This window comes from Electrona antarctica (genome assembly GCF_951216825.1).
Source record: "Electrona antarctica genome assembly, chromosome: 17".
Lineage (NCBI taxonomy): Eukaryota > Metazoa > Chordata > Actinopteri > Myctophiformes > Myctophidae > Electrona > Electrona antarctica.
This window is the reverse complement of record NC_136798.1, coordinates 29,160,933-29,185,466: the sequence shown is the minus strand read 5'-3', so window position 1 is coordinate 29,185,466 and position 24,534 is coordinate 29,160,933. Positions and strand designations below refer to the sequence as shown.

At 44.0% G+C, this 24,534-nt stretch overlaps 1 protein-coding gene across 1 annotated transcript; it reads left to right on the top strand.

Moving 5' to 3' along the window:
- Nucleotides 1-4,625: 4,625 nt before the first annotated feature.
- Nucleotides 4,626-24,326, top strand: LOC306941057 (ephrin type-A receptor 7-like; the record flags this gene model as incomplete). The annotated part of the gene is made up of 5 exons (XM_079526362.1): nt 4,626-4,757; nt 6,521-6,585; nt 7,510-8,179; nt 23,642-23,797; nt 24,316-24,326. Exons 1-5 carry the CDS (start codon nt 4,664-4,666, stop codon nt 24,324-24,326), a joined length of 996 nt encoding a protein of 331 aa, XP_079382488.1. The 5' UTR covers nt 4,626-4,663.
- Between the last annotated feature and the right edge of the window lie 208 nt (nt 24,327-24,534).

Here is a 24,534-nt window from a genome sequence, read left to right as displayed (position 1 = left end):
ATGTGTCTGAGCAAATCAGCTATATCAGTATATGTCTGTCGGTATGTCGATGGAAACCCTTGGCCAATAAGGGACCACCATTCTTGGTGACGTAACAAAGGTATATTTCAAGGTTGGTATAAGGTCAATAATTGATTAGAGCACCCCTCACTTCACACAGGTGTGATTTTTTTCCTATCTTTCCAGTGTTTCTACTGTAACTGTGGTACTGCTATGACAACTGAATTTCCCTCCTGGGTTCAATAAAGGTCTATCTAGCTCAGACACACCTGTGGTACAAATCCTAAAACCAGATGACAGAAACGGTCTTATCAAAACAGGTTTACATATCTCGCTTTGAATTTCACTAATTGGATCAGTAAGCTCTTCACATTTCTACCATATTTCACTTTTTTTCATAATCGTGACCTGAGGCATATATCAGTTCAAAACACAGGGGGAAATTGGCAAGTATGATTACTGTTGCTTTGACACTTTGCATTTTAAATCTACACCAGAGGCACACATGAACGAAGAACGCACGCACGCACGCACGCACGCACGCACGCACGCACGCACGCACGCACGCACGCACGCACGCACGCACGCACAGGAATCACACACATAGGAATGTGATTATATCAACAGAAATCGGTGTCAGGTGCAAATGGGTTTGAGCTGGCTCCCCACAACAATACCAGTTGAATTTTCAACACTTGAGATTTCCTTTGGGATGGGGCATTCCATATTACCCATCTATAAAAAGCAACCAAATTGCCTGCTTGCACAACCAAACCGCCATTTGACAGGGCCTCTGGGCTGTTTCTCATGGTCGCTATTAAAGCTCATGGTAGGGTTTTCCTCCAGGGCCTGACCGGCAGACTTCAGACTGCCCCCGCCCTGCCTGCCTGCCTGCCTGGGTGCCAGGATTGGCTTGTAGAGCCCCTCGCTAGCAAACGACAGCATGAGGGGCTTCCCACTTTCTTCTAGCGACACTGCCAGAGCTGCATGCACGGGAACAAGACGGAGCCATACACACACAACTATTCATAACTATGGCTTCCTGCATCTCAGCAGGCGCTGCGTGTCTGGTTAAGACATGTGTAATTCAGGCCTTAAGGGAGGAAGCTCTGTGAGAAGTGCCTGTTGCTGCCTGTTAATGAAGACCTTACTTGAATATCTGAGAGATTCTGCTAAGAAAGAAGTATGACTTGTGTGTGTGTGTGTGTGTGTGTGTGTGTGTGTGTGTGTGTGTGTGTGTGTGTGTGTGTGTGTGTGTGTGTGTGTGCGCGCGCGCGCGTGGTATATTGTAACTGAAGGTGCACGTGCTCACAGCTCATGCGTGTGAGTCTTGTGTCTGTATTGTGTGTGTGTGTGTGTGCAATGCATGCATGTGTATGCACATAATGCATTTGCGTGTATACTTGTGCCTGCTAAGTTATACAGAATGCATAGACATGTCTGGCGAGCTACCATAACATCCATAGATGCTTTCATGTCGCATTTACTGAATGGCACGCACAGTTGTTTTTTGTTACTGTTTAGTTTTGAAACATTTCCCTGATGGTGTCTCGTTGTGGTGTGTGTGTGTATGTGTGAGTGTGTGTGGGGTCTATGAACGACTAAATGGAACCATTAGGTGTGTGTCAGTTCACAGCTTGCCATAACAGTTTGCCTCAACACTCCACAGTGTGTCTTGCAGCGACAGCTGCATCTTGCCTCCAGCCACTCCCTCATCATAGCTGCCCACTATGACAGGCCGCAGATTCAACCTAAATTAGTTCCAAAAGGCTACACTTGCACAGAACTGGCTCACATGTGTTTATGAAGACAGAAGAGCCACCCAGACTGACTCGTGGGCTCCATTGACGACATAACACTGTACTTTATTAACCACGCAAGCCCTATTATGCTTTTTCATACAATGAATAGCAAGCTCGGCTATTTTTGGAACATTTTGAAAACAAAAAAAAAATTAAGATGTTCACCCAAAACGGAGACACCAGGTGAAAAGTGGTTAAACAGTAAAACCTTAAACCCTCTGGCATTTTTGACAGCAGCTAGGGGCCCCATCAGCCAGGGGCCACTGAAACCGTGCTAACTTTATCTCTTCTCTACTCAGCGAGTGCATGTCTTCACAAGAGACACATGTAGGCTACTCCGAGGTTTAGCATTTTTGACAGGCTGCAAATGATAATTTCTATGTTAACAAACCCATTTGCAGAAGATGAGCCTGGACGTCACAGGTTCTCTCGCTGTCAGTAGCATGCTGAACACAATACAGTGCCTCTAAACTGAGAGTGTCACTCCCATATGAACGCAGCGGGATGGCAAAATGAAGGCTTTAATTAGAGAATGCCATGGCAACTGTGTGGACATGTTTAGATTGGTCGTGATGATAGAGGGGGGCAAAAATAAACAGACGGCTCTAATTTACTGAAATATTTCAAACGATTTGATGCATAATGGGTCTCATTTAGCTAATTAGACAACACAAATAAAATAAAATAAACTCACAAGCCTGTGCTTTTTCCTCATCTCATCCCTAAGAGCGTGACATGGATTGTGGGTGAGAAAACCGTACTGCTTGTGCCTGTCACAAGAGGAACAAGCCAACAATTGAGAGCAAGTAAATAAATACTTGCATACCAGCAGTGTTGTTTTGGCAGCAAAATTTGATTTTAGTTTTAGTCATAGTCTTTTGAATAGTTTTCATATAGTTTTAGTCACATTTTAGTCACCTGGAATGATTTAGTGTTAGTCTAGTTTTAGTCGACTAAATGTCATAAGATTTTAGTCGACTAAATCTACAGTTAATTTAGTCGACTAAAATGTATTTTGGCGGGCCTTGATGCCGTCGAAATGACTGTTTTTACACTTGCTGAAAATAGCCGATCTACAAGCTCACAACGCGACGCGTTGTGAGCTTGTAGATCGGCTATTTTCAGCAAGCAACCAAAATTGTAAAATGACTTGTACTGGATCTCTTGTCCACTAGTCCCTTCCTAACATTTTAGTCTAGTTTTTATTTGTTGACGAAATTGTCAGCATATTTAGTATCAGTTTTAGTCATCATAGCTTAGTTTTTATTTAGTTTCCATTTAGTTTTCGTCGGTGAAAAAAGGTAGTCGACGAACATTTTTTGTCTTAGTTTTAGTCGACGAAAACAACACTGCATACCAGGCTACTGTATCAGGCGCCTTACAGTTAAAGCGCCTTACAGTTAAAGCAAACAGCCTGAATCTGCAGTCGTGTTTCTCATAGCCTATACTGTAGTACTACTACATGTATTGATTAAAGGCAAGGCAGCTTGTATGATACAATGGCACACTTATTACTGTTGTTGTATGATTAAGGTATACACATTAAGACACATTAATTCACCAGTAGGCCTACTTAGAAATACGACGTAAGGCAGAACTTGATCATGTAGCAAGGATGAAAAGGATAAAACCTTAATTTATAATATAATAAACAAGGCAAATATAATAATTAAAAACAGTGTTAAATAAACCTTGAAGTGAGCCCTCGTCTGCCTCGGTCCATTTTTTATGTATACACAGATTATTAATCAACATTTGTGGCTATAATTGCAGCTGTTTGGTTATTTGGAACGTAATGGAGATGAATTAGTGACCTGCAAAAAATGCTGTACTGTATATGTGGAAGGACTAATGAGTTCTGCTTTCTGCTTTAATTCGTATGTGACGTGCCAAGTCATCTGAGCAACTAGAAAGTATACGTTTAGACTTTAATTGTGTTTTTCTGTTTATCATATCGAGGTGCATAGCATGCTATATGTCTAAAGGCCATCCTCCTCCCCAATAGATCAGTTTATACTGTAAAAGTCTCTCAAGCAACAGAATAATGAACAAAGTTCTGTCTTCCCATAAGCCTGGTTCACAGAGGGACTTTCCCCAACTTAAGGTCACCTTCTGAAAAGGAACAAGCCACTAAAATATCTTCCCATCCAGTAGGCTACCATAACACTTCAAAGGCAGTTACAATTAAGGCACTATAGGGCATAGGCTACTGTAGGATAAACTTTGATTTGCTTTGTAGGCCTACTGAGGGTGGCTATATCCACTCATAGCTTTTAAATAAAAAATATCTATGAATCACTAACACACACATTGTGTGTGTGTGTGTGTGTGTGTGTGTGTGTGTGTGTGTGTGTGTGTGTGTGTGTGTGTGTGCGTGTGTGTGCGTGCGTGTGTGCGCGTGCGTGCGAGAGACAGAGAGAGAGAGAGAGATAGAGAGAGAAAAGAGAGAGAAGTGAGAGAGAGTCACTAAGGATGGAGAAAAAAACATCCCAGAGTTGATCATTTTACCACTTACATTTTTTTTAAAATAATCTCACATCAGAAAGTGCAATCCATGTTCTAAAAACGTTGTAGCTTTATTATTTACAGTGTCACATAGCCATTGGGGCCCCGATGCCCATTCATTGGCGCTCGGCGTGTCCCATGCTTGTTTCCACGGGACATGAGTGGATAGAGCTCCTGTCAGTCGGATTGAGTGACATCACTTGTGCCCCGTGCTCCGCCCACCAGCCGCCGACGCTATTTGAGAGCAGAGCGGTGATATTTTCTACATAGAGCTGGTCTAGTGTCGTCAATGGGAAGCACACGCAACGGTGCAAAAGCGAGTACGGTCTAGCGAAAAGAATTTCAAGTGCAGCACCATGGTTTCCACGTCGACCCCGTGTTTGTGGATTACGCTTTGCCTTCATTTTTGCTATTATATAGACACTGGAAAAGCACAGAATATCAAAGAAGGTAAGTTATAAAGTTTGCTTCTCTGTCATCCCCCCCAAAAAACTGAGGCTGTCCGCCTGCGTAGTGTCTAAAATAGGCTACGATGCGAGGACTTTGATACATTGTTGCGAGCGCGGTTAAATAATACCAATTTGATTTATGATTAATCTACAGTTGAAAGATGTATGGTTATGAGTTATGACAAGAATCAGCCTTACGTTCTGCGTACGGAGCTGTCATGCAGGCACATTGCCGTCTTCTCGGTTCCCGTGCGCAGCTTTGAGCTTTCAGTGTTTTACGCACGGCGATGACATGCTATAATGGGCTAATGATGATCAGCCGCGTGGATAAGAGTTGTGTTTTTATTTCAGCACAAAATAACCCCTGCTGTCTTTTCCAACCGGTCTGTCGAGATATGTTTATCAACATGTCCAGCTGAGTTTTAGCCTAATATCAATGGATCGATCGCTCGCTCGCCAGCCACTGTTTCGATGGATAAATAAATCTGAGCCGTAGTCTTTCTTTGTACGTCTGTAGCTGTATATTTCTAGAAAAGAAAAGATAAACGACAACAACTTCGAATTGTCTATAAGATTTCCGTGCGCATTGTAGCCTATACTGTAGCTATAATACACTTTACTGTGACTGACAACATGGTGTGACCAACCAAGTTGCCTGAATTACCAGGCTATAAAATATATCAGAAATCGGCAAATGCTTTCAGGATACGAATAACCCCGTTATGTAAATGGGAATGAAATCGACACGTGTAATTAAAAAGAACACTGTAATCGACAGGGAGCCTACGATAATAAAATAGTAGGCTACGATTCCCCCCACCATTGTAAACCTCCACAATGATTTCAAATAACAGCCAACATAAACTATGGCCAAATGTGAATATGATCTTAGACGGTCGCCAGGTTTAATCGCTATAAAGTGGAAAAAACCTCCGTTGTTTAAAATAGATAGGCTGAGTGTGGGTATATGTTAAATTCTACAGAGACCACCAGCCTCCACTATACGGTGTTTATTGTGTTGGACGCGCTGTCCGAGACAGCATCGTTGCGGTTCACGTTTTGGACTGAACAGAAGCGCACTCTTCTTCCACAAACACTACACAAAAGAGGTTTTAGTACAGTTTCACCAAACGCACTTTAACAAAATGATCGCAAGTTAATAATAAGCTACATCAATAATTACCATGCAGAACATTCAAAACTGTTTTCTTTAGCCTAATTAAGATCAAAGTATGTATTAATAGACAACAGAGAGGATTTTAAACAGGTGCACTATTTGACCTTTATGGCAAACTTGAACCTAAAAATACTTTGAAATTAGTTGTCATTAGGCTAAATTGACCGAGATGACATAGATAGGCATAGGCTACACAAGAAAGGCCGCCTCATAAGCAGCCAGTGATATAGTATTTAATGCATAAGAGAACCCGTAGGCCATGATGAATTCGCTCAATCCATAGGCTAGATACAGAATGGCTTTTTAATCCCTTGTATTGTAGACTAGAGTATGTGCCAACGGCCTGTGTTGTGTAGCCGTCATGCTTTATATCTGTTTATGCCCATGAAGGTACCCTTCTGCCACCAGAAACGTAGCTGTTAAAGCACATTAGCCTTTTTTTGCATGTTCTGCTGTGGCTGCTATGGGAAATTGGGTCACGGGTATGTGTGCTATAGTCTGTGTGGCCTGGCAGACACGCAGTAATACCCATTTGACAAGTCTGCATGAGATTTAACCACCTTTGCCTCTTCATTTCCTGTCACTAGTGATTCTATTGGATTCCAAGGCACAACAGACAGAATTGGAGTGGATCTCTTACCCTCCCAATGGGGTGAGTTGTGTGCATGTCCCTGTGCCGTGGGTGAATAAACTGCACAATGGGATTAAGTTAGTAGGCTATCTGAATCTAACTCTTGAGTATGTGTGAAATGTAACCAAATGGAACATTCATTGGTCTATTTTTCCTTGTGTGACTCTGAGAATGTACAAAATGTATTTGTGTATAACCAAATATATAAATACATGAACTAAGAATTGTACTATATATTTGCCCTGCCTTGATGCCTATGATATGACTGATAATACTTTGTGTACGTATAAATATACACAAATAGATTATCTACTCTTTAGTGCTTGTGTTAGCTTGACCTGTATGGCTGAATTAATTCAGAAAATGTGATATAATGACACAAAGTATGTGAAAGGCTGTGCAAATATCAAATAACACTACAAAAGGAGGTTTGGCATCGTTTGGGTGCACTATAAGGCCGGATTACTTCCAAGCGAACTTGAATAGTTAACTTTTTGTTTGATATATTATAAACACAAAGTTGAAACTTGAAAATTGATGACTGTATAATACAAGCTGGTTAATCATTGCGTAAATGGCATTTTATGGTTATATCTATTTGTCGCATGATATTGTATATTTTACGTGTCATTCTTTGTTTATATTGTAATATGCTGTACACTGCACTTCATATTGTTTGCTGCACCCCAATTCTCACCAATGACTCAAATCCAATATTGATTGCATATATTGATTATTCTCAATGTCATAGTAAAACACCTTCACTTTGTAACCTCCAATATACTGTAATTACCTCTAGTTTAACCTCCATAGATATCTTTATTTCTATTTAGCTCTGAAGACTTCATTCCAATTCACATTTTTACATTTGATTTCAGTTCACTGATGGTTTTCCCAAGTCAACTTGGAGACGCTTAACCACAATTCTTGCTTTGTTTTCTCTAGTGGGAAGAGATCAGCGGGTTGGACGAAAACTATACCCCCATTCGCACATACCAGGTTTGCCAGGTCATGGAGCCCAATCAGAATAACTGGCTTCGGACTAACTGGATAGAGAAGGGCGATGCCCAGAGGATTTTTGTGGAACTCAAGTTCACTTTGAGGGATTGTAACAGCCTGCCCGGAGTAGTAGGCACCTGTAAGGAGACATTCAACTTGTACTACCAGGAGACCGACTCAGAGGTCGGCAGGAATTTACGAGAGAGCCACTATGTAAAAATCGACACGATCGCGGCAGACGAGAGTTTCACCCAGGGGGATCTTGGGGAGAGGAAGATGAAGCTGAACACGGAGGTGCGCATCATTGGCCCTCTCTCCAGGAGAGGGTTTTACCTGGCCTTCCAGGATGTAGGGGCCTGCATTGCCCTGGTCTCTGTCAAGGTTTATTACAAGAAATGTTGGTCTATCATCGAGAACCTGGCCACGTTCCCGGACACCGTGACTGGATCAGAGTTCTCGTCGCTGGTCGAGGTAGAGGGTGTGTGTGTGAGCGATGCCGAAGAGGAGGCCGATAACGCCCCGAAGATGCACTGCAGTGCCGAGGGGGAATGGCTGGTGCCGATTGGGAAATGTATATGCAAAGCAGGATTCCACCAAAAGGGCGACGCGTGTGAACGTGAGTGGTTGCAGTATTAATTTGCCTTCATGCCTAAATTGTGTAATTTCATCTTCTATTAGTTATTCAATTTACTATATTAGCATTTCCGTGTAGAAATGTTTCCTGTCAGTCAAGTAAGTTACATAGAAATATTTTTACACTGGAAAAGGCAAGACAAACTGAACATAACATTACCTGGTGCATTTGTGATTTGATTATGCAAAGCAGCTAACTGGCGATTTAGGCCTGGCTGAATAGTTTTGTTGGTAAATAGGATTAAACTAACTGATTCAATAAGCAGCAAAGATGGATAAGGTATTCAGACCAGAAATCCTGTGCGTGTAATAATTGGGGATCTATGCTAATTGTTTGATTACCAGGCTCTTAATTTATAGCTGTGCCTCTGTTGACACTGGGATTAAATAATAACTTAGTCTTCAGTTTAGCTCTGTGCTCCCCGGCCTGAACACTTCTCCCTCTCTTACTGGCAGTGAGCCAAGACAATCACTTGCAGAATACACAGGTCTGGAGGAAGTCCAGCCAATCTTTCAGTATCTCTCAGCTCCGGCCAAATGACCCTGACAGAGAGGGAAAACAAATAGCCGCCATACTGTGGCATTTAGGCCTCAGGATATTTATGAAGGAGCCTAACAGGAAGGGCAATTACAGCCGCGGTGGCTATACGTGTTTCTGTGTAGGCCGTAGTGAACATGAACTGCATGGGCTATGTGCGACAGCAATTAGCGATTGAAATGTTTTCTGTCGGCGTAATTTCTCGAAGGATTATTTTCAGGGCCCACCTGACTTGAGAGATCAAAATCACTTTGGATTACGAGGGGACAATTTAGGTCGCAGCAGACCCCAAGTGCTTCATCTTGTGCCCTGCCTAAATACTTTTTTTTCTTTTTTGCAAAATGGGCAACCACCACCTAAGAAGCTTATGGGGGCTAACAACCAGTAGTAATTGAACGGAATGTGTCTAAGAACAAATTCAAGCTTTAATGCCACACCGACAAGCATTGGGGACCCGGCGAGGGGGAGGTGCTCCACAAAATATACCGGGCAATCCAATTTAGCCTGTCTCAAGTTATGCTATGTGTCTAATGTGGTAAGAGGCTATGGCTGATTCAATAGGGAGCCATTTTATTGTTCTTGTTATTTGGGAGTGCATACATGGAAGATAGCAATGTAACATAACAGGCATTAGAAATAGCTTCAAAGTTATTTTAGCTGTATTTTAGCAATAATATCAATATTATCATTCAAACATTCAAAGTTAATTTAGGTGCCTCCTACTTTTCCTATTATCTATTGCGTTCATAGTTTTCAGAGAAGAAAACTGTTGAATCTCCCTTCCCTGAAAGTAAGCCATTCTACTCTCCGCTAATGTTTAGGTTTGTTGAGATAGGTGGCTGTATAATGTACTTTTCATTATAGTGCCTGAAAAGGTGTCCTTAGTGGCAAACACGCACGCACGCACGCACGCACGCACACAGCCACGCACGCACGCACGCACGCACGCACGCACGTAACCTGTGTACTTGGATCAAATTGTTGACAGTGCATCTTTTATGAGTTTTATTTCCACTGAGGCATGAGTGGACTTTGTATTAAGGGGTAGTTAATCTAAATAAAATAGAGAAGAATCACACTGCAGCATCAGCAGTTCCTCTATTAACAGATCTAGTGACATTAAATTGCCCATTCAGGACTTTCCCCTTGAACAAATAAAAAAAAGCTGTGTTTCTATCACACTGAGTGACTGAGTTCAAGCCTAACGTAACTATCATATCCTTCTTTGGACCCTGATTTGGCCTTGTTATCTTTTTGAGTTAAGGACCATACTGGTGGTCGGGTATACTTGACATTACTATTGACTACGACTAATTTCCAGCATACGGCTGTTTGATTGGATTTTGTTAATTTTGGCATGGTATGAAAATCAACTTGCATAAACTTTAAACTTGCTTGAGATATAGGTAATCCAACATGCTACTGATTATAATTTGTCAAAGTTATTATTTACTAATTTATTTATTTAATGTGTTTTAGAAAGGCAACAACATTGACTCAATTATTCAGTAATGTTTAAATGACTGGAGAAATTTTAAATAAATGCAAAATCTAAAACTCATGGACAAGAAAATGGTACAATATATGGCCAAAGTTGTGAATAGGTTATAAACATGTATATAGGCCACTGTACAGACGACGGCCCGGTACGGCCATTTTATGTTGCCCCCTTATCTAAAAAACATACGAACAAAAGAAGCATGTGCTATTGTCAATATCTGCTGTATGTTACGAAATACAAAATGGTTGTCAGGGAAATATCAGGCGGTTGTTGGGGTGGGGGGGAGGGTAGGGGGGTGCAGGTGGAGCAGAATGAGTCGAGGTGTCAGTCATGTCATTTGAGGAGCCCCCTCTGTAGCTGCGGAGGCCTCCTCCAAAACGTGTTGTGATCCACTCATTCATCACCGTCACCGAAGAGGGACCACTTGTCTTTCACTCCAACCCCCTCCCCGTCCCTGTCTCTCTTTAACTCTTTGTGAGGTGGACTGTGGCAGTAAAATGTCACTCTTCTATCTCTCTCTCTCTCTCTCTCCCTCCCTCCCTCTCCCCCCTCCCTCTCTCTTCCCTCCACCCTGTTCAGTGGCCTCAGTGTAATGGGTGTTGAAAAAGGCCTGTTGAAGTGTCCCGCAGCCTGCGCGGGGGCTCATTTTGCGAAGAACTGCGCGTTGCTAAAATAGCACCCATTCATTCGCTGGTCTTGTTTAGCGGTGGCTCCTCACTGCAATGGAGCCACTGAGTCGTTTCCAAAGAGAGGGCCCTTGTGGAGAGACATTGCCACCTTTGTCTCGCTCAATCCCGGGAATGTATGTTGTCCAATTCTGACACATCACATCATTGTGGTACTAAGTAAAGTGCCTGGGAAATGATTAACTGTTGACCCTAATCAACTTTCCCCTTTTTATCTTACAAATGTGAGGGGATCGAGGCCCTATGTGGGGGTAAGCAGAAAAAAGCCCCTCACCTTGCCCTACTGCTATCGGCGCAAGCTAACAAGAGAATTAATGAGAGGATACAGCATCCTGCAGACGGCGGCACCATCCATCTCAACTGTCAGGGAGGTAGACAGAAGTTAGTCGGAAGGCTGATTGATGGCCTAGCCCCAGAGGGACGGGCTTGAGCAGTTGGGGTCTGACCACAACAACCAAGGTGTGTGGAAGCTACCGGGGAGCCCAAAGCAAAGCCCCGGCCCACTTCCAGCCAGCTCCAGGGTCCTGGCTTTAAAAAGACATCACTTAGCATTTTAAATGACAACAGGAAGCAGGGTGTCAGGGGGGCTGTCGTGCATCTTGACGCAGCCCCTGATTGATAACGCGTGAGTTTAATGCACCAAATGGTTGTCTTAATTATGCAAATGGTGGGCACGCTCAAACGTCCGCAGGAGTTTCCAAATGGATCTCCAATCAGTCAAGATTGAAATAATCTGGTGACGGATTGTAGCCAGGTTTGTCACTGCCAGTGTTGTGGTTGCTGTGAATAGTGGCATTCTTCTGCAGCCCAGGGCTTTTCCTCCTTGTTGTTTAGCCTGGCAGGTAGCAGTCACAGAAACAGATGTGTCATTCTAACACTCCAGGATGTTGCTTCTGAATATGGTTGACGGTTTCCTCCAGTCCCTAAAATTGATTGCTTCTGGGACGGCTGTAAGGTAAACAGCATGAATTCACTTCTGGTAGAGCAAGGTGCAGCAGATTGAAGCATCCACCCCATTGGCATATCATAATAATAATAATAATAACTAATGTTATGTATATGCATGGGACTAGCTAAACTTTAGATGAGAGTTTTGAAGATCGGTAGAAACCAAAAAGAAGATTCTGATACTGCAAGGTGCGGCAGATTAAAGCATCCACCCAATGGCATACAAATTGTATGTAGATTGATGCAAGGGACTGGCGTAACTTTATTTACAAGTTTGAAGAATCGGTAATATAAAACGAAAATAAATCGAATTTTGAAAAATAGCATAAAGAAATGTATAGCTACTGTTGCACTTCTTGGCTTTCACACAAACACATCTCTGGTTTAGAAACTTGGAAGCTTTCATTCTGTGAAGACGTGTCCCACCTGTCCCTGTTCTGGGTGTTAGTGGAGGTGGGAGGGGGGAATGACAGTGGTTATGTAATAAGTTATTGATTTTCTTCTTGAGGGAAGATTGAAGTACAGAGGCATCGGTCTGCACCCTCCCAGAGGGGATGCTCCACTGACAACAAGGCCCCCCTGCTGCTTCTCAAGGTGCCGAGACCCTGGCCCGAGTCGTAATATCACTTTCACCCTGACATGCCACGGGGACACCGCGTTGAACGCCATTGTCTTCCTGACATGGAGGTTGCCTGTCTGATCGCATCCCCTCTCCACCGGCCGGCAAGGAGGCGGCACAGGCTTTTACAAAATAAAAGGCATCTGTGCCACGGTTTGGATAGCTAAAGAGAGCAAAGGACTTCAGTTGCACAAAAAAAAAGAGAAAAGAAAAGAAAGGGGTTATGGCGACCAGGGGGATCGAAGATGTCTGAACCTGTTAGTGCAAGTGGAGATGATTGGAACGTTGAACTACGAGCAGGAGTTCTTTTGTCATGTGGGGAGAGAGTGGGGAGGGTGACGGGGGGTGGGCCGGAGAGGTGACTCCTCTGGTGATCAGGGGTCAACCGCTGTGATCATCCATCTTCCGTCTTTGACAGTGTCCTGTCAGGCTGGGTGCTCACGTTACTAAGCACAAGAGGCATGGCTCCATTGTAGGGCAGCGGACGGCTGCAGCCATGTGTAAATGAAGTTAATATTCACTGACCTTGCACATAGCCCGATCATACACCCTGCTGTCACCTTTGAAATAATTCTGCATGACACCAAGTCACAAAGGTCTTCTTTTTGTGGGAGCGTTGGGGGAGGGCAAAGTATATCTTACCATATGCCTTTGTTTGTGTGAGAATATGGATTGTTTACTTGTGTTTTGCCTATTCATGCAATGTAATGCAGAGGGGCCTCTAATTTAGAATGACAGCTCGGATTCCATTGTGTCTCCACTGCCGTTTCATAGACCTTTATTAATTTTATTTTACTTTTTATACTTCGTTAATACATGTTGTTTGAATAACATCAAGCAAATAGAACTACTAGATTTCCTAATAGGTATCTGCAAGATTAGGCTGTGCAAATTCAATTTGATACAGAAACAGTGAATTAAAATACTGTTTTATGAAGAAGGCACGCACGCACGCACGCACGCACGCACACACACACACACACACACACACACACACACACACACACACACACACACACACACACACATCTGCACCAGCCAGTGCAATCCTTTGTGAGTATAACTTTGAGGCAAATATTTAACAAGCCCAACAGCTATGGAAACAAACCCTTCTGGTGAAAAGTTCGGACAATGCTCACATTCGTATTTCATTTGACATGTTGATGGCAGTTGGATCCCACAGAAAAGCCTGCCTTGCCAGCAGCTGAGGCGAGTTAGCGCTTTCATCCAGGGAAGCATTTTATTTCTGGATGTATTTATTCCTCATTCGGAAGTGGTGGTGTGTGTTTAAAAGGAGACATTGGATCCGGAATTAAAAAACAGAATAGTCTGCTGTTTATTACGGCTGGCCGGATTACAATTCCAAATGTTTCACTTCTCCGTTCTCAGAAGAAGGAACCGTTCTTGGGTCTCTGATAATGAGAAGCAGAAGAAACACAAGTTTTTGAGCGGTGCCTAGCCGCTCCAACTGCCAGCTATGTGTGTGTTTCTGTCCCTGTGTATGTCCGTCCCCGTGTATGTCCGTTTCAGCACGGACAGCTGCAGTAGCACTCTGTGACCTGGTGTGTGGCACTGTTGGGTCGCTAGCGCTGTGTGACTTGGGGTTGCGTTTGTCCGACGTACTAAGAGTACTAAGAATGAATGCACCTTTAGCATTCTTTGCAGTAGAGCTGCTGACAGGGAGGATTGGGCCGTGTTGGATGAGATGAGATCACTGGTCCTCTGTGCGGCTGGAGTAGCAGCCCAGATGTGTGGGCAGCAACCGACAGGCATCGGGGGCCAAACAGCCCCCAGTATGTGTTAGTCAGAGGGAGGTAGGCCACGGGGGCCAGGCCCCAGCAAAGGACTCGCTGCTGATTTAACATTGTTCCATTCCTTTCTATCACAGCAGTGGGACCAGTGGGTGAATGGAGCAGGGAGGGGGGGGGGGTCTATGGGGCTGGGTCAGGAGGGTATTTTCTAGGCATTGGCACAATTCAGAGATAATGCTTACTTGCTGACAGGGACATTTCCAGCGCTGATTCGCTGTGACTGGGGGGGGTGGGGTCGGGTGGGGTGGGGTGCAGTATTGGTCAGACCTTTGGACCCTCAGCTTTTATCCCCTGCAAGGAGACTATTTACGCCTTCCCTTAGAAGTCTTTTAGCAGAGCTCTGACTTGCTTGTAGAATGGACCAGTCCCTCCATTATAGGGAGCTGCCAATGCCTGGTTGGCCTAAAAGGTCTCCCCCATCCTCTCTCTCATTTGCCAGCAATGCAAGTCAAATGAAAGGCGATTAGGCAGGGGCATTTTCATGTCACTTAGGGTCACTTAGGATAACTAAAGACAATTTACAATGTAGGTAAAACTTCTGAACAAGTAACCAATATCCATTATAGTAGTGGTGAGCGGTGCCATTCTTGAGTGGATCTGCTGTACCCACTATCAAGTACATGACATCATAGTAATTTAGTTTGCAATTTACTTGAATGGGAATTAAGATACACAGATTACACACAAAAAGTCACTTGTTGGACTTGGAGCGGTTAACACAGGCAAAGGGACCCAGGAGAGAGGAGTGCTACTAGGGGGTAAAGTGGAGGCTGAATAAGTGAGTTTTCAGACTGCGGCAAGTAGTAAACCCTGACAACACAGCCTGGACTGGACACAGGATTCACTTCCTGCCGAGCTGCACGAGCGAGCAGGCTGTAAATTCTCTAATGTAATGGATTTAATCTTAAAAATGCCCTTCAATTTCCACCTCCAAATCCCCGCAGTAAATCAGCCAGATGGCCTAGAGAGGAAACACGTGTTCAGGTTCGTCTTTATTGCTGTCGATAGTGACTAACGCAGCCAAAGCTGTTGTCTTTCGCCTTTTTTTTTTGTGAAGCTGCATTATTTTCTACCTCTGATTCCCACCATGAATTTCGCAAGATGCATTGAGATTAGTTCTATAGTTTTTTTTAATCACTTGGAGATGTTTGATCATGAGGACCAAAAACTGAAAAGTCTCACTTGCTGAAGCAAACAGAAGCAACACTGTCAAGCAGTTCACCATATTCACGCAGTGGCCATTTTCTTCTTACCTCATACTTCAAACCCCTGGGTATTCATGTCTCATTGCTGACTTATAACTGATGATGTGTTAACTGTCTGATAACGACCTAAAAGTGACCTGCTTTTAGATTAAATTTAGGGCTTGAATGCTTGCAGCTCTAGCTAACCACAGCATTAGCAGTCATATTTTTTAGTATAAGTTAAGCAGTGAGGTAGCTTTGATCATTTTGCCTAGTACATCCAACCAGGCACAAACTTGGGGTTTTCCTTGCTTAGAGGGCAGAGCTGTGTGCCCTCCAACACTGTGTAAGGGAATGCTAATCTTCTCTTTGTTTCTGGTGGAAAGCTACTTATCTCCTGCTAAGCACAGGTACCGCCAATGAATGGCTCCGTTGTCTGTATGTGTGGAGTGTAGCTGCAGACAGACAGAGCCATTCCAACTATGCGTGGGGTGGAGGAGGGAGAGAATTTCGGCACAATATGATATCGTATTCTTGAATCAATTTTAAGCTGGTTGTTTCTAAGGCTCGTTTAATCTTGACTTTTTTTCTACCCCACCCATCTCTCATTTCTCTTCCTATTTGCAGTTGTGTTTTGCGACTCCTTGACTTTCTGATGCCTGAGGGGGATGTAGGTGTTTGAAATTAGCTAGTTTGGAGGGGGTTTGACATTGAAACTTTATCTCAGTCCCACGAAGAGCTTTCCAGCAGGGCGTCAGTGCTTTCCTCTTCTCGTGTGTGTTCTGACACGGTTTCCAAGGCGCTGGGGTAGGCGCCTCGTCTCTCTTAGGTGGGAGATTAACATGTCTGGGGGCAAAAAACCCAGCTGTTCGGCTTCTGTCTCTCTTTATTTGAGAGAAAAAGGAGATTTAGAAATGTGCCGTGGGATATGGTTGGACAGCAACAAAGAAAAGAAAACACCTGCTGCTTCCTATGTTGCTGCTGGTGTAAGAAGACGCGGGCAGAACATCACAATAGGGTCAATTATTTGAACGAATGAAAGCCAACACAAAGTTTGCAGCAAATTTAGAAATGTCATAACCTTACCGTGTGGTTTTGCAGCAGTGGTGTCTGTAGCATCTCTGTGATAGAGAGCCACAGGGCACTTTGCATACAGAATTGATGCAAAGTTGTACTATCCATTAAGCATGAGCTTAAACTGCCAAACAAGTAGTGCTTTGATTATCATGCCGGAAGTTAGTTGCATGCAAAGTGGACACACCACTCGCAAGATAAGATTAGCCTACACTTTTGAAGTACTAATCATAAATTCCACTATTATTTGATCTAGTGTTCTTCGCATCGGTCTGAGGTTTACTCACAACAGGTATTTTCCTCGTTGCGGTGTAAAAATCCCACAGACTGTAGTCCATGAAAGAGATGGTGCTGCAGGCAGCAGGCATAAAATGTCAGCAAACAGAGCTTGATAGATGTCTACACACTGGCCAGCTATTTACCGAGGCAGGAACATAAGTCACATCTAATGAGAGCAACACATGTACCCTTTAGGCAATGTTAATGCATCGAAATTAGCTTCATGGGGCCTATTAAACTTTAGTCTCCAGACACGTGGTCGTGGTCATAATTGTATGCCCCAAATGTAAAACCAAAAGCAACATTAGAAACCCAAAACAGGAGTTTTTTCCCCCCTAAATAGCATTTCACGGTTGTCTGAACATCTAGCTAGTCACAGGGCATTTTGGGAAATTGCTGATGGAGAATGTTTACAGCGGCATTAACACTGAAATGTAGCACAAGAGGACTGATTAAACATGTTTGAGTGGGAATTGGTTTGCAGTGGCAGGCAGCCCCTTCATGCATCTATCCCTGCAGCTGTCCTGTGGTACAGTATGCAGACAGTTCTTTACATGGGATGGAATAGCATACCTGCAAAACAGATTTGATAGGGCTGGGCTATATATCGATATTTATAGATATCTTAATATGAGACTAGATTCGTGTTTTTAAAATATTATATGGCAATGATTATTGTTTTATTCTTTGAAAAATGTGCAAAAATAGCCAATCTACAGGCTCACGACACGTCACATTGTGAAGATACATTTCTCCCAGAGTTGAAGCAACAACATCACAGTATTGCGTCAAGCACACAGGTACAAAAAGACAAATACATGGGTAGAGGAAAATACACAGGGAGGGAAAAAAGTCTCATACAACAAACCACAGATGACAGGTTTCCCACCCTAACTGGGGCCTATTTTTATAGTCGATATTTATACAAAGAAATTTCCCTATCGGCGTGGCAGTGGCGGTGGCAACTGTTTAAGGAAAAGCAATGGCGTTTAAAAAAAAAGAAAATAAACCTTTTCCTTTATCTCGCTTGACCCGTTCCACCTGGCATTCATCAGCAGCGGGGGCGCCCGCGTGATGGTCCTGTCGGCTCCCGCTTCGCTCGCTCTCTCTCTCTCCTCTACTCTCTCCCTCAGCCTCTTTTATCACTCTAATGGGGTGCTATCTCCAGGCTGCTCCCTCTCTGGGTCTCCGCAGCCCCCTGGCTCCTGCTCGGCTCGCTCGTTCGGCCCTGACGCGCATTCTTTCCACATCCATCCCGACACACGGGCGGATTTAACACATAATCAGGTCCCGCACAGGAGGGAGGGAGGGTGGCTCATAGAGTGGCTAAGGGGAGGGTAGGAGGGGGCAGACTGCCAGTCCTGACAAGGCTCATCATCATGGTAGGGCCACGGAGACAGAAAGGCCTGACACGCTAGTTCAACACTTCACTCTGGCTCTTGCGGGCCTGACAGATACAGAGTTCTTTCCGGCACTCCCACACTGTGTCAATGCCCCCCCGATGGTCGCTTTCAACCCTAACCACAGCACTGTGAGACATGTGGGGCTCAATATTTCAACTATCCCACTATCCTCTATTTAATAGATATTTTAAAATGTGTTTTCAATCTATTTACAGACAAACAGTGTTAACCACTTAAGCCTTATACTTCATTGACCTGGGTCAAATCTCCTCAGTGAAATAGTCAGTCTACAAGCTCACAACGTGGCGCCTTGTGAACTTGTGCATCTGCTATTTTGCGAGCTTGTAGACCATTTTTCGCAAATGTTCGCCTATTTTCGCTGAACGTTATTCACCTATTATAACATGCCCAGAATGCTATGGTGTATGTGGTTAATTTCACTCGGGAGAGTGTAAAGATTTGACCCAGAGGATTTTACTGTGTGCGTATATAAATACATTGAAAACACGTTTTTTCCCCCCCTCCTCTTCGCCTGTAATGGCAATACCTACTCTAGGGCGCGTTTTTGAAAGGCGATCTGTCAGCAGCAGAATGGGTATAAGATTAACAGAGGGGGAAAAAGGCTGAAGTGCCATGGCGTCACACCCAGACTGGCGAAATAATTATCATGTACTTTGGCCACAGGAAGGGATATGTCAAGCTGTCATAAGAGGTCACCGTGAGTCCCCTTTTTTCTCCCTCGCTCTCTGTCCTTCATCCTGAGTGTCGTGCAGCCGCCAAGCAGCGAGAGCAGCTGGACACAGTTCAAGAACGTTAAGAAGCTCAGCTTAGAGGGAAAAGGGAAATAAACCAATATCTTAGGGGAAAAAAATATAGAAATCCACTTTTCCCCCCCCTTTTCATTCATGTGTGTATGTGTGTCTGCGTTAGATAACGCCTTCTTTGTTTCATCCCCTCTCCTCAGCCCAGTGTGTGCAGCGATTGAGACATTTTTTTAAGTCGCCGGGCATGGTTTGACTGACTTCTATTCTGGTTCTTTTTGGGGGCCTCTGCTTTGCTCTGTCTGTCTCCTCTGTTCTCTTCTGTGCATAAAAATCGCTGACTGCAGCTAGTTTCCTCTGAATAAAAGTGCTTGACCGCTGGAAAGGGGGAAATTACAGACGCTGGTTCTGGTAGCCTTGCTGAGGAGCCGGCTGGAATGTAAGCCTCGCGTTTTCTCCTCCCTCCTCTGCTTAACCTCAACCCGGGCTCCTCTAAGGGCTGGCTAATTTCTCAGTGTCGTAAATGAGGTGGCAGTCATGTCTGCTGCTTAGCTTTTTTTAAGCCGTGCCCATGCCAAGAACACAAGGCCATTAGTCCACCTTTATCCATACGCCAGTGTAGGAGAGGAGCAACAAAAACAGGGCTTTCTTTTAACAAGCAGGCAGCCAGTTGTGCAGTTTATCCCTACAAATGTAATTACAAAGTTGGCCTGCAAGGGCCTCTGTGTCAAGTCAGGGCAAGTGATGGATTATCAAGGGGTTTCATACACTGCTTTCTGTGTTTGCGCGTCAACATATGTCACTTAGTGTGTCAGTCATTTTGTCAGCTAAGTAGGCTACCGTGTGAGAAAGGATGCCAGGCTAGGCTAGCAATTACATAGCCATGACATAAAGAACAGACCATGTTTAATTGGCTCACAGGTATTTTAACTCACAGGGGATGTGCTGCTGCTGTAGGGAAATCAAGAGTAAGAACCTGTCACTCACTATCACACCATCTTCAACTATTAGTTGGCTAGTCCCCGTTATATTGTTTGAGGAATTGCCAAATGTGTGTGTGTGTGTGTGTGTGTGTGCGTGTGTGCGTGCGTGTGTGCATGTGTGCGTGCGTGCGTGTGCTGCTGGGGCAGGAATGCTGGGCCTGGGACGGCAGTGTTTGTGCATGTCACTCACTCTCACCATCAGCGGTGTGGAGAAAGGACAGCGGCTGCATGAATACTTTGCTCTCCATGTCATGCAGCCGTTTGATTTTCGAAAGCCTAATTTGCCGGCTTGCTGCTTCTGTAAACATTTCCGGATGCCAAACCCAGTCAGACACGTTGATAAACACAGGGCTGTCACTGAAAAACGTGGAAAATAAACCCACGTATTGCATGCAAACTCTTTAAGTTCTCTTTGTGTTGACCTTAACGATGCCCGCCCGCCCTGTTCTAAGGGCGCCTGTGCTTGTCCGAAAAAAGATTCATATAAGGTCAGAGAGCAACATCTGATAAAATGTTATCCCAGGGGCTGCGTATCTGTGAAGAATTGTGTTGTTGGATATGATTTAGTGTAACTGTCTCTCATACATTGCTCACAGAGTGAAATCTCTGGGCAGAATATCACATATAGAATCTAGGAATTTAGTATTTTCATGAGTGGCCACAGGAGCACAAGGACGCGATATTAAATTATATCACACGTGTAAGGTTACTGATGACACAAATGTGTGTTTTTGTGTTCACTGCCATCTCGCATCATACTTCTATGCTAATGTTCCAACAGTAAACATGGTGGTTCTCAACCTTCTCTGGTTCCAGGCCCACCTGAAAAAAGTGTTGGCATTTTCACGTGCATTTTCAGAGCATGTTTATTTTAATGATCAGTCCAGCTGTAGTTCTGTTGTATACTTTAAGTTCCTATTTATCTGTCTAAACAATGAAGAAGAAAAATATATTTTAATAGTAATGTAAAACATTAGCATCTGGTGAATGAAACAGTTGAAATCATACGGCCATTTATTCTGGGAAACCCAGCGCGTCCCCTCGCGGGTCCCACCACTGTCTTAATCTAGGCCAATGGGTTCTCTGGTCCATGTGAGTGACAGTCGCGGTGGGAGATCCGCCCCGCCGGTCTCAGCTGGGCATAAATTCCCCTTCCACACACCGGCCACCCGGCAGAGCAGACGAGTCTCTTCGAAACCCAAAGGCAAACAAGACACTGGCTGCCTTATCGGAATGTTTAAACAGGACTCGCATGGCGGGAGAGAGCGGCCTCTTAAACAGCGTCTGGCCAATTTTTAACCTGCTGGGGAGGGTCTTTCCCAGTGTCATTATCAACACAGGCAGTCGGCACGGGAATATTTGCCTAACAATATCTAGAGATCGCCACAAGATATGATGGGTTTACTGCAGTGCTCGTTGAACTCTATCACGGATAAGGATTGCACAGAACAGCGAAAACCATGCTGAGCAAGAGCTTGCAGACTTGCACTGCACAAAAAGAAAGAAAAAAACCCCTGCAGTGTAAAAATGGACCATCACGGGTCCAATTCCAATACAATCGGAGTTAGATGAACACTCAGGATTGTATGGTGTGCCGTACCCACGTTTCAGTGGGGTCAGCGCACACCTCTTGAAGGCCTGTTTTCAATTACCATCCCTCACAGGTAAAGTAATAGGCCTATATGAAGATAAAATCATGCCGTTTTCCTCCCCGGCTGAAATCAAAGGTCCGGTTTCACGAGGCCGTCGCGAAGCAGGTAAATGGAGAATGACAAGGCTTTCATGTAGCTGAAATGGGGATACCCCAGCCACCCCTTCATGCTGCTGTGAAGGTGTTAAAATGAGGAAACCTAGCTTCTTCTAAGCCATAAAAAAGAAAATAATCTAGACCCATCACAGAGGTGCGGTCCTATTTTGAATCCCTATAGGAAAGAAAAGGGAGAGACTCATGTAACAGATTTGAAACAGTGTACAGGATGAAAATCATTGCCTATTTCCCACAGCGGCTCATGAAAAATGCATTTTTGGGGATAAGTTGATAGTTTGCATGCAGAGCTATTCACAGACATAGCCATATAGATTCCTTGCAGATTGTATAACAAAATGGCATGGCCTGGATAGCAATTTTTTTCCACCAGGCTTAGCTCAGATTTCCACAAACAACGGGTCACTGTAGATTAGCCGACTTCAAGTATTGAGGGCCAAAGAAGAAAAAGAGAGAGAGAGTGATGCCAGACCCCAAATAGACATTTCCCTATGCTCTAATACTTAAAACGTGATTTGGACCATGGCAAAGGCATGGCATGTGGTTCACAAAGCTGTTCCTAAGAACCTTTGTTTGTTATGCTGATGTTGCTTGGACATAGAGATTGTTTCCGTCTTTATCGGATTGGACTAATTGAATTGATCACTGAACCACAGTAAACCCGGTGTCCCTATTTAGGTAATAGACATTTTCAAAAATAGCCTAGACTTATATGCTTGGTTTATACCCGTATGCCGGTGTTGCGCAGCGAAAAAGGAAGATGTACAAGCTCACAACATGTAATGGAGCGTTGTGTTGTGGCAGTGAGCCTGTGGATCGGCTATATTCATTGTATGATGGTGTCACACATGGGCCCAAATTTTTAATTGGCTGTTGTCCGAATTGGTTGTTGACTGTCAAGCCCGTGCCCTATACACACACACATTGAACACACACCATTAGCTGAGTCATATAACTAATTGCATTTGTTGTTTCATACATTTGTACAAATGGCATTTTTTTTTATTTATATAACTTTATTTATAGGATTTTCAATTTTGATAGACAAACGACCCTACATATACCCCACCCTACCCGGTTCCCTCACAAAAGAAGACAACAACAACAAAAGCAACAATACTAAAACCATAAACCACGATAATAAAAAACAGGTAATAAAGGATAAATAATATAATAAAAAATAATAAAATAACAAATGGCATTTTTAAGTAATGTAACACAATCATTTAAAGTAAACAGTTTTAAATATGCTTATTTATTGACACTGAATATAAATTGTTTGTTGGTCACCTGTCTCTCGTAATCCTGTTGATTGGAGTGGGCCAAGCACTGTAGAGGAGGAGAGGTGTTTGTTCATGTTGGGATTATGTTTTGTCTTATTTTTCAAATCTGATCAGCCTGTGGAATTGTAGGTCAGTCCTTGGATTTCCATTCTTGGGTAGTAGTCATGAAAGGTCACCTATTAGGGTGAAGTTAAAAGGCCTACTGTATAGAGTATAATTCACTTCCATTTCTTCAAGGACAGTGATTCGTCCAAGGTCCCTACTTGGCTCACCCCCTGTCCAACGGTTCCTTTAAACTTTGAAGCTGTTGTAAGCAACCGGCTAGACTGCTTTACTAATGTGAGCAGTTGTTTATTTTCCCAGGGGAAAAAAGTTTCGTTATAATATTTTTGATCTGCTTTGAACTCTGTCAGATGAGCCAGCGGATGAGCCCCTAGGGGCCCGGTTGCACCAGATATAGCAGCTGCGCTTGAGATGTGAACGCAAGCATACGATAGTAGTCATATGTCCCATCATGCCCTAATTTGTAATGGGAATTACAAGCGTGAGCCAAATGCTCCTGTTCAAGTCATTATTTACGTGTCTCTTTTCTCTTCTAAATCTCTTCTAGCGTGTGGCCGTGGCTTCTACAAGTCTTCGTCCCAGGACCTTCAGTGCTCCCGGTGTCCAGCGCACAGTTTCAATGACCGCGAGGGCTCCTGGCGCTGTGACTGCGAGGATGGCTACTATCGAGCGCCCTCTGACCCGCCATCTGTGGCCTGCACGAGTAAGTAATGCCGCTGTTGTGAGGTAAACGCTTAAAACAGGAACATGCCCCCACAGCACCGCTGCCCACACCCAAATGCTTTCAATCTGGAGTGGAAGAGTCCCCCCCAGTGTGTCTTCATAATTATGTTCACAGGCCTTGCGCGTCTGTTCTTTGTCGCTAATGACGAGTGGAGCTATTTGCCATTTCCCGCCGAAGACGACGCAATTATGGCCGGCAGTGGCCGACCGAGGCGGGCACCCCTGTGTCACTGTGGCATTTGTCCCGGCTGGAATGGCGGCTGTGGTGACAGCCATCGACGGCCTGTGTAAACAGGCTTTGTGTAAACTTCTTTGTGTTTGTCTCTGTGCATGGCTGCTGGACAACTTTTAACCAGGGAATGGTGCAGAAACTAGCCCTTTGAAGTGTTCGTACAACACATTCTCCTTTGAGTTGCACAGGGAATGGAGCCTTTGGCCCCGGCCAAACAAGACTGCAAGAGCTGTAAACACAATTTCTGTGCTGTTTCTCTTTGGCAGTAATTGCCTGATAATGTATAACACAGGTCACCCACCTCATGGGCAGGCCAAGAAACTCAGGGCAGTGAGAATTACAGTTCAATAGATGTTTAAACAAATCTTAAAAGCAAAGAGAGATCGGATAAAATCACATTACGTTAAATTCACCTCAATTGCTCGTGCACAATCCTCAGCGTTAATGTAACTCTGAGAGTCGGGTCCATTCTTACGCCCTCAGAT